This window comes from Brienomyrus brachyistius, chromosome 11 (genome assembly GCF_023856365.1).
Source record: "Brienomyrus brachyistius isolate T26 chromosome 11, BBRACH_0.4, whole genome shotgun sequence".
In the NCBI taxonomy this organism is placed as follows: domain Eukaryota; kingdom Metazoa; phylum Chordata; class Actinopteri; order Osteoglossiformes; family Mormyridae; genus Brienomyrus; species Brienomyrus brachyistius.
The window spans coordinates 25,088,984-25,100,174 of NC_064543.1; the positions used below are offsets into that span (position 1 = coordinate 25,088,984).

Sequence of the window (11,191 nt, forward strand, 5' to 3'; positions counted from 1 at the left end):
CATAGGTTACCCATAACTGTCTTATTCGAAGACTGCGGTTTTTAATAGGCCTATCTCACACATTGCATTTTTTTTACATCCGAAGAGCAATATGTATACTATAATCTTAATTCATTTTTTGTAACCAGTTTTGATTGAAAAACTAAATCGAAACATGAGATCATGGCTCGCTTCTCAAGCCGGGAATGGGTGTGTTACGATTTGTCTCGTAGTGCCGCACAGGGGGAAAAGGTTATCGAGTGAAGAGATAACAAGCAGATTTAAAGGGCGGCAAAGGGATAAAACGCTAATCCATAAAAAGCTAATCGCCGGTTTAGGAGTGGGACAGCTTGTGCTGTTTGACTTAAAGACGGCCTATTATATTGTCGGTCCTTAGATCCGAGGGATCAGCATGTCTCGCGCAGATGGCATCCCCTCCTGCCTGATCCTTATTTTATGTGCGGTTGCAGCATTTTGCGGACCGGTGCCCGAGTCCGAGCCGCTAATAGCAAACGGCTGGGGGCAGTCTGTCCGCCTTAGGCATCTGTACGCTGCCAGGCATGGAGTCAATCTGCAGATCAACGAGGACGGTACCGTAGACAGCTCATCTCTGCAAAGTCCTTACAGTGAGTAATTATCTGCAATATCCGCAAAGTGCACAAATGTACCTTGATGCGGCCTACTTGTCATGTGATGCAAAATCGCATATCGCAACTGTCAAGACAAAAATACACGCTTTACATTTTCACGTATGAATAATTTTAATTGCTTTTGACTTCGAAATACTATTAGCGGTTCTGAGATGGATTAACGGCTGTTCAGTCCAACGTGCTTTTCATATGGAAAACGTATACTTAAAACATGGTCGGCAAACAAATGATATTAAAAGTAATGCTTTGCTTAAGGTTTGCTGGAGATCAGATCGGTTGACACCGGCTTTGTTGCGATCAAAGGAGTGAAGAGCGCTTACTATCTCTGCATGGAAGAAAGTGGAAAACTGTATGGATCGGTAAGTTACTGCACTGGATAGATCTAAACTAAAACTAACGCGTGCCATATCGAAACACATATGCCTGTGTTTGTTGTTTAGTGATATGTTATCACTTATTTTCTTTGATATTGTAATTAATATTGTGTGTTGTGTGATATCGTCATCCCTAATTCAGAGATTAATCACACACAACGGCACTTGGACGGTTTATAATTTCTTATGTTGGTGGATATTTGTAAACTTTTTGTGAGCAGTATAAGAATGAAAACACCAACCGAGACCACTCCGAGTCTGGATAAATATCAGTGGCCAACCGTGTTAAGCTCTGTGTCCCATTGGGCTGACGCACGTTCCACCCATTCTGCAGTAAACGTCACGCCAGAGCACTTTCTATTAATGAATCAGTGAGGTACCATGCTGTGTACCTGACCTTGTGTGATCCGGTAGTTAGTAATGATGGTTGGTCCCAACGTGGTTCTCAGGTAGTCAGAATAATTTTTTTTTCTTATAGTGATGCCCCTCATAACAACATATATGTACTTATTCATGGTATTGTGATCAATTTGTGGGTTATAGTGACTCATTGAAGTGCTACACAGATATATGGTCATCAGCGTAATTAGTGTTTATCCATCCATCTGCTCACTGGTTACCCTGGAGCGGGTGACAGGGAATTTTTGATGACGCTTCTTTTTATAATGAAATTTACTCCTACTAGTCAATGCAGTAACCTGGCCAGAAATGTAAAATATAGATTTAAAAACATAAATCAATTCAAGCTTTTCTAAAATAAAACTTTTTTTTCTGCGTTCTCCTCGTTATTTTCAGTTTATAAAAAGATATATATATATACCTGCAACATGTTTCTCTTAAATTATTTCATAATGAACTGGTGTATTGTACTTTTTAAAAGAATGGGCAAATGGCAACATAATTAAAATGTAAAATGTTCTGCTATAACGCACCGAGAGTGATCCAAACTAATAGATGTAGAATTCAGCGATAATTGTTGTGTTTAAGCTATATTAGCGTGGAGTCAGTCGCAAAGGCCAAGGGTAGGGTCATGTTGCCAGAGCAACCTTTGCTCACTGCCAGGGTATGTTTGTGCAGTTCAAAACCTCAATGAAAGGAAACAGCAATGACGACCTTGGCCTCCCATTAACTCTGAGTGCCATAGCTGTGTGTGCTATGTAAACAGGCCCATAGGAACCAAAAGCTATACCTGGGAGGGCAGTATTTTGAAGCCAGGCCTGCCTCTTACCTCCTGTCTCTCCACAGCGCACCTACGTAAAAGAGCATTGCTCATTCCGAGAGCGTATCCTGTCAGATGGCTACAGCATATACGTCTCAGACAGATACCGGGCGGTGGTGACCCTGAGTAACGGCAGGCAGAAGGGCCAGGCCGGAGACAAAGGCCTATCCTCACTGTCCCTCTTCTTACCCATGGCAAGCACACTTTCTCTGGGGGCAGTCAGTGTGTCCCTGAAGGACCCTGGGCCTGGAGGCCCTGAGAACGGGAAGTCGCCCTTTCAGATCGATAGCACGGATCCCTTTGGGAAACTCTCTCAAGTTTTCATCCATAGTCCTAGTTTCAACAAGAGATAAGTCTGCCTCACCATCTTTAAGAGAAATCCAAGGACATTTGTCCGCACCTCGTTTGCAAATTGTAAGGGAAGAAACTGGTTTTATGAAACAACATAAAAACGAACTATAGTACAAACAAAAATGCATTAAGAAGCTGCAGCATGTAAAATGATCAAAGGGAGACAACTTTGAAGAAATTCCACCTCGTAACCCACCACTCAAACAAGGAAAAGAATAAAGAAGAATACAAAAGACATATTTTTATATTAGGTTCAGACATTTTTTTACAAACATTAGTATATAGTTTTGTTTATTTAATTATGTTTTTAACATTAATACAAAGAAGTATATGATGTTTGATATGTATTGATATTGTCTACATTGTGGTAGATATTTGTAATTTCTGTCTTTTTGTAGAATTTGTTCACAGATTTTTAACAGTAGTTTATGATTTTTTAAAAATTCTTTTGTTGGTTTGTGAATAACATTACATTGTGCAACATTTATTATTTTTGTAAAGGCTAAAAATCTAATCTCCTGTTATTTCAAATAACTTAAATATTTTGTATTGTAGAAATAATGAAGAAAATGTGCAAATAAAATTCTCACACCTCTAAGACTGTGTACTTTATTCTCCCCCACCCCCAAACACACAATATGCATTGGTAGAAATAAATCAAAGTTTAAATGGCATAAAATCTAGATAATAATAATGAAAGTAAATTATTACTGGACTGGACTAAATCCATCCATCCATCCGGTCGCGGGGGGTCCGGAGCCTATCCCGGAAGCAATGGGCACGAGGCAGGGAACAACCCAGGATGGGGGACCAGCCCATCGCAGAGCACACTCACACACCATTCACTCACACATGCACACCTATGGGCAATTTAGCAAGTCCAATTAGCCTCAGCATGTCTTTGGACTGTGGGGGGAAACCGGAGTACCCAGAGGAAACCCCACGATGACATGGGGAGAACATGCAAACTCCACACACATGTGACCCAGGCGGAGACTCGAACCCAGGTCCCAGAGGTGTGAGGCAACAGTGCTAACCACTGCACTACCATGCCACCCCTGGACCCAAATCCATTAGAATAAAAACCTGCATAAGATGTCTATCCATCTATTTTCTGTAACCACTTATCCTATTTAAGGTTGCAGTGGGTCTGGAACCTATCCCAGAGGCTATGGATGCAAGACAGGGAACAACCCAAGATGGGGCGCCAACCCATCACAGAGCAAACTCACACACCATACACTCACACATGCACACCTGCATAATATATATTAAGTGCTATATAGAAATACTGATATCATTGTGATTTTTGCTATTCCATTCATCTTCCAGCTGGCTTAATGGTCCTCCGATTAAATGTAGAGTCGGAATTTGAATACAGTCATTTGTCAGGATTCTTCAGGATAGGATTTCTGCAGGCAGATGTCATCATAAGCACAATTGCGCCATCTAGTGTATAAATATAAAAACATGCTTTCAAAATTGGGCGGTTCGTTGAGAGGCATATCGCTCCAGCCAAGAGCCGAATGTCGAGTACAAGGCGCAATGTGGGAGGGGTTTATCTGATCTTATCTAACTTATCTGATACCCTAACCCCAACCCTTATTATAAATCTCTCCTACCCCTTGTGATAAACCCCACCTACTTGCCACTGCCAATCGACACTCAGCTCCCGGCTCCAGTGATATATATCTTGTGTTTGCTGGCTCAGTGTGTAGTTCTGTTGTTTCACAACTCTAGGAAGCCCATGTGTCACCTTAGGTGAGCATTGACATCTGCGCCACTCCCTAACCACTACCAACTGCAGAGGGTACTTCTAGGGTGCCCTACATCACAGAGATATTCTGTGCCAGCCCTACAGATTGTGAAAATACTTTGTTGTAGAGCAAGCAGGCCAGTTTCACTGTCTCAGGCATTCTGTGCTGCAGGCAAAGGAAACTGTCTAGCTAAGTCAGCACCCCTCAGAAGTTGGTGCCCTTGGCAGTCGCCTGTGTGTGACCTGCACATCCTGCAGGATTGGGGTTTACAGTCCTGCCTCTGCCCTGTGTGTGTGGACGTAGCGTATTCTTCCTTTATCATGCAGATTTTCGTTGAGCACTCCGCTTTTCTCCTGCAGTACAAAGCCATGCAGTCAGGCTAATTGGCCTCTCCAAGGAGCCCATTGTGCCTGTGAGTGTGTGCATGCATGTGTTAGGGATGGGCTGGCACCTTGTCCAGCGTGTGGCCCAGCCTTGTGCCCTGCGCTACCTGGGAAATGTTCCAACCCTGGTCAAGACAAGCAACTGGATGGATGATCACAGGCATTTCCTATTGTCTGTAAAACATTTGAACCAACTAAAAAAAGGCATAATCTGTTCATAAGAGGAATAACCACCTAAAAGACAACAACAACAGTAATATTATTAATCTACAGCAAAACAATCCTCAGCAGGCTAATATTTATATGGGAGAAGTCAACATTCATGTAGATTAGCTCAGGAAATAGCATATTATTACGTTATACAAAGAATACATCAAAACCTGTGTACTTAGCTAACAAAAGGAAAGGTTTTACAATGGCATAGTAGAGTAGTAATTTCCAAAAATGAACATTTATTGCAATAAAAGAAATGAGAATGACAAACAATAGATATTGGCTTGACTTCTCAATTCTAATTCAACCAAAATCTACACATAGTAAGGTTCAACAACTTTGCATTTATGGATATGTAATTTGTCTAGTAAAAGAATTAGGTCATATTAATTAAGCAACATTTTATGCTGTCGTAGTGGTGCAGTCAAAGAAGTCAAGCAACAGGTTCCCCCATAGTAATTTGGATGATGGACATGATTATAAATGGACATCATAATAACTGGGGTGGCATGGTGGTGCAGTGGTTAGTACTGTTGCCTCACACCTCTGGGACCTGGGCTCGAGTCTCCGCCTGGGTTACGTGTGTATGGATTTTGCATGTTCTCCCCATGTCATCATGGGGTTTCCTCCGGGTACTCCGGTTTCCTCCCACAGTCCAAAGACATGCTGAGGCTGATTGGAGTTATTAAATTGCCCGTAGGTGTGCATGTGTGAGTGACTGGTGTGTGAGTGTGCCCTGCGATGAACTGGGTTCAACCCATCCTGGGTTGTTCCCCGCCTCGTACCATAAGGTGAGGGGAGTTAGGATGATTACAAGGGGCCCTAAAAGGAAAATATCCGGATTGGTCTGGACTGGGGACTCAATATTATATATACACTGAACAAAAATATAAACGCAACACTTTTGTTTTTGCTCCCATTTTTCATGAGATGGACTTAAAGATCTACAATTCATTCCAGATACACAATATTACCATTTCTCTCAAACATTTCTCACAAATCAGTCTAAATGTGTGATAGTGAGCACTTCTGCTTTGCTGAGATAATCCATCCCACCTCACAGGTGTGCCACATCAAGATGCTGATCTGACATCATGGGTAGTGCACAGGTGTACCTTATACTGCCCACAATAAAAGGCCACCCTGGAATGTGCAGTTTTGTCTCACAGCAAAATGCCACACATGCCACAAGCATTGAGGCAGCGTGCAATTGGCATGCTGACAGCAGGAATGTCAACCAGATCTGTTGCTCGTGCATTGAATGTTCATTTCTCAACCATAAGCCGTCTCCAAAGGCGTTTCAGAGAATATGGCAGTACATCCAACCGGCCTCACAACCGCAGACCACGTGTAACCACACCAGCCCAGGACCTCCACATCCAGCAGGTTCACCTCCAAGATCGTCTGAGACCAGCCACTCAGACAGATAATGCACGGCCCCATGTTGCAAGGATCTGTACACAGTTCTTGGAAGCTGAAAATGTCCCAGTTCTTGCATGGCCAGCATACTCACCGGACATGTCACCCGTTGAGCATGTTTGGGATGTGCTTGACCGGCGTATACGACAGCGTGTACCAGTTCCCACTAATATCCAACAACTTCGCACAGCCATTGAAGAGGAGTGGACCAACATTCCACAGGCCACAATTGACAATCTGATAAACTCTATGTGAAGAAGATGTGTTGCATTGCATGAGGCAAATGGTGGTCACACCAGATACTGACCGGTTCTGAGTCCCCAGACCCCCAATAAAGCAAAAAACTGCACATTCCAGGGTGGCCTTTTATTGTGGGCAGTATAAGGTACACCTGTGCACTACCCATGATGTCAGATCAGCATCTTGATGTGGCACACCTGTGAGGTGGGATGGATTATCTCAGCAAAGCAGAAGTGCTCACTATCACACATTTAGACTGATTTGTGAGAAATGTTTGAGAGAAATGGTAATATTGTGTATCTGGAATGAATTGTAGGTCTTTAAGTCCATCTCATGAAAAATGGGAGCAGAAACAAGAGTGTTGCGTTTATATTTTTGTTCAGTATAATATATGCTTTAATGGCCCCAAAATCTCTAGCAAGGCCCATGTATGTATTTCTGTGTCTTCTCGAAAAAACGGTTGGAATCTGAGTAATAATTCAGGAGCAGACATTTACATAAATATTACATTTTACTAATAAAAAAATGACACCTTTACGTTAAAGATACATTGATGACGTAATTGCGGTCCCAGGGCTTTCTCACATCCCACCACTAGATGACGCTATCAGATTATGCAGAAGTTGTATCAGATTTGCAGCGGCCTTCTTGGCGTAGCAGCGCCAGTGACTGCTCTGCTGCAGTACCTCTGTGTTACAAGGTGTGTGAGTATTTTCAGGGAAACTGCGCTTGTCTGATGGGCTGCTCGTGAACGGGAATCCTTGTCGTCTCTTTTTCTGGTTCAGGTCACTCAGGCGGGCAATTTTACGGCTTTTCCCCCCGTATAAAATCGAGTTTTATGCCTTAGTTGTAAATGCGGCCTCTGTATCTGTTCGGACGCTTCCGTGGTTTTGCATAAATGCTAATACTTTGAAAATCTTTACAGAATTTTACAGAAGCTTTCCGCCGTTGTATTACCATTTGCAACGTAGTTTGTTGCGGTTTATTGATGTTATTGTTATTTACTGTTTCATACTATTGTAGTTGATTTATTGCTTTATATATGGCCATTTGCTTCTGTAATATTGTGTATATATTTAAGCATAAATTAAACGCCGCTTACTCGTACTAGTGTTGTGCGCAGATGCGCGTACCTGTTCGTGTCAACAGCTGATATAAATGAGCATTTTTGTTATGTGGATTTATTTCGGAGCTTGCCTGACGTTGCATCTCGCTTACGGTATCATCGGCAGTCCTAATTTGCATAGCATTAGAAACGGTTCTCTGTGTTGGTTCATTTTTGTACTAAAATGCAATATTGATGTGGAATCCTAACTGGTGGCGCAATTTCTGTATATTCTGGTTGATATCTCAAACCTACTGTTTTTGTTTTTTTGTTTACCTCCAAGGACATGTAAATGGTTATAGCGATGAGTGAAATAAAACTTGGTCTGAAATGCTGGTGATTCTGTGTAGTCTCAGTCTTTGTGCTGAACGCCGGTGTTGTATGCGCCCCGTCTAGATGACACCGTCTTAAATGAGACCTAACCTCACTACACTGGCGTTTCCTTGGTGGACCCAGAATGGGCCAGCAGATCTCCGGTCAAACGCAGACGGTCATCAATAGGCTGCCTGAGAAGGTGGTGAAGCATGCCCTGCTGGTGCGTGACAGCGGCTACCTCACCTATGAAGAGTTCCTGGGCCGGGTGGCAGAACTCAATGATGTGTAAGCTGTCCTGCTGTGGCTTTAAGAGGGTCAAACTCCAGATGACAGTCATCTGTTTACTGCATGTTACTGAGGATTTTTAGCCTCGGTGTTTGTGTTTTGACACTTCAGAACAGCCAAGCTGGCTGTCGGGCAGCCGAAGCATTTGCTTTTTGAAGTTCAGCCAGGATCGGATGCCTCAGCTCTTTGGAAGGTTGCAGTGAGGATAGTCTGTACGAAAGTGAGTGATGTCATGGGGTCGGGGGGGGGCTGTTGCGTTCCTGTTGAAATGGTTTCGAGAGCTTCTGCTGACTGTGCATGACCTGCGTGATGGCAGATAAACAAGGAGAACGGCATGGTGGAGGCCTCGCGCATCATGAACCTCTACCAGTTCATCCAGCTGTACAAAGACATCACTGGCCAGGCGGCAGAGGTTCTCTCGGTAGAAGGCTGCTCTGGGGGACCCTCTGTACCCTTAGCCTCCACAGACTCCTGCCAGGCCAGCATGTGGATGGGCAGGTAATGCCTATAAGGAAATGACCCTTGGATGTGTAGTGTCAAGGCTGTTTTTAGAGCATGACATGAAACAGATTTGGCCACGAAGTGTCATTTACAAACTGATGAAATCCATTTTCATAGAGTTGGTATGGTTCTAGTAAGGAGAGTGCGTTTGCTTACATTATCTGTATATGTGTGTGTGCTTTAAACAGGGTGAAACAGCTGACAGATGAGGAGGAGTGCTGTATCTGTATGGATGGGAAGGCTGACCTCATATTGCCCTGTACCCACAGCTTCTGTCAGAAGTGCATCGATAAGTGGTAAGAGTCACCTCTTTCACAACCTTTAATAAAAGGCAGGCAGTGAGTTCCAGGTCTGCTCTCATCAAGTGTCATGCTGTACTCTGCATATTCTCTGTTCAGTGTGGGATGCCTGGTACCGGTGGGGTCTCTTTTTAAAAGAGCCCTTCATATGCTTATTACCTAGACTCTATTACTCTCCAGTGGAGACCCAGAGCAGGAAGTTGGCCTGTTTCCCCTGAAAGAGAGGGGAATATTGGCTGCGATTCCCCGGCTGCCTTCAGCACCTCATTTCATGAATTTGGACTGTGATTTACTGGTCATTGGCGCTGAGCTTTCTCACGAACTATGCAAGCCACGCGGCATGGCGGCTTCGATTGGCAGCGTGAAAATGGGCCAGTGGGTGGGGATGTGCATTAAGGGAGCTAGCTTCATACTCCCTGGGGCTCCAGCAGACATCCGGCTGCCTTGTGCGGCACTAATTTCGAGATGATTGGAAGCTGTGTGAAACCTGATGAGAAGCCAATATATAGTGTAAGTGACGGGATGGAATTTGTGCTGCGTTTTACTGAACAGGAGCGACCACAGCAGGAACTGCCCAATCTGCCGCCTGCAAGTGACCGCCGCCAACGAGTCATGGGTCATGTCTGACGCCCCCACGGAGGAGGATATAGCGGGTTATATCCTCAACTTGGCAGATGAAGCTGGAACTCCACACAGACCTTAAATAAACAGAAACCTAATTGCTTATGTTCATACTCCATTGTTTTAAGACCTTATGAATTTGAGTTTTCATTCAGTTCAGCACTGCCTCGTCTACCACTGTAATTGCTACTCAAATGTGAATTGGACAGTAGCCTCATTATGAGGGAACTATGTTTTGTGTGTGTGTGTGTGTGGTTTTTAATTCTTTTATATGAAATGCACATAGGTTGTTCAACCTTTAAAGCTCTGTACACTGAGATATGCACATCAGTTGACCCAAGTCTTTGTAATTTTTATGAGTTTTTTTTTCTCTCAGTTGGAACTGGAACATCAGACGAAATGAGTTTTTGTCCCAGTTGTTTCAGTATGACTGAGGAGGGTTTGGATTTTGCTGTATTTTTGGCAGTAAACGAAAAAGCTTAAATGACCCCCTGCAGGCCCAGTGGCTGCCGAGACCCATGCGAGAAGCTTGTGGGGTGCTTCTCCAGCGATTCAGTGTTTAAATAATGGGAAGCTCACTTTGAACGGCAGTCTAATAAATAGCTGGTTCACTGTCATATACAAAAACAAAAAGCTTTCCATTATTAAATCTAGAGGTTTCTCCCCCAAAACATCCCTAATGCAGTTATAAGTGGGATTTGATCGATGTGATTTGAAGCTTTATGGGGAATAATGGAAATTCATATTTACATTTATGAAAGAAGCCAGGATTTGTGTGCATGCTGCAGAAAATACTTCCTGGTATTAATGTTGAAATTTGTTTCTAGATTATCTTAATTCTAAAAATTGGTTGCTTTATATTTCAGAATTTTAATTATTACTTTTGGGGCAACATTATTCTTACATATTGTATAATTTTCCAGAAATGTCAGTAGGTGTTTTGTTTTAAAATGGTAAGTTTGCCTAAACGCTAAATGTAAATGTGAAAAGGACATTATTGAAGTGGAGGGGGAGACTGAAATTCAGAATGTGGAAATACACGTTTCTATTACAACTGACAGATTTTGGCTTTAAACTAAAAGGGAATTTTTAATTAAATATTGTGGATAATGTATTTCTTTTGATAAGATGCACACTTATTTTAAAAGACTAATTTAAAACTACCAAAACCACTTATATATTTATATAAAACATTATGTATGAATGTGAGTTTCCTTTATAATTGCACTTCGGAAATGCGTAGAGCCATGTCCTGCTTACCTTAACGAGAAAGCATGCTGTTTGCCGATGTACGTTTTTTATCGTTATTAAAAGGAATACGTTTAACCTCTAGGTGGCTCCCTTGTCCGCCTTGTAACCTTTGCTACAATCTTAATATGTGATTTTTGAAATATCTATGTATTTCACTGATGGAAAAGACAATGGGTTGTGCTCAGTGTCATCTTATTTTGTAGAAAAATAAAGTACACTTTATAATTTA

General features: G+C 42.6%; 2 protein-coding genes across 3 annotated transcripts; both read left to right on the forward strand.

The window, feature by feature from the left end:
* Nucleotides 1-101: 101 nt before the first annotated feature.
* On the forward strand, nt 102-2,908 carry LOC125704267 (fibroblast growth factor 19-like). The gene is made up of 3 exons (XM_048969702.1): nt 102-605; nt 885-988; nt 2,249-2,908. The coding sequence occupies exons 1-3, from the start codon at nt 392-394 to the stop codon at nt 2,573-2,575; spliced, it is 645 nt and encodes a 214-aa protein (XP_048825659.1). The 5' UTR covers nt 102-391; the 3' UTR covers nt 2,576-2,908.
* Nucleotides 2,909-7,207: 4,299 nt separating this feature from the next.
* Nucleotides 7,208-11,191, forward strand: LOC125704266 (RING finger protein 141-like). Of its 2 annotated transcripts, none has more exons than XM_048969700.1 (6): nt 7,208-7,285; nt 8,087-8,290; nt 8,402-8,510; nt 8,607-8,788; nt 8,980-9,087; nt 9,643-11,191. In XM_048969700.1, exons 2-6 carry the CDS (start codon nt 8,148-8,150, stop codon nt 9,791-9,793), a joined length of 693 nt encoding a protein of 230 aa, XP_048825657.1. In that variant the 5' UTR covers nt 7,208-7,285; nt 8,087-8,147; the 3' UTR covers nt 9,794-11,191. The 2 variants fall into 2 exon arrangements, with proteins under 2 accessions (XP_048825657.1, XP_048825658.1); XM_048969701.1 differs by having other exon boundaries at nt 7,283-7,370.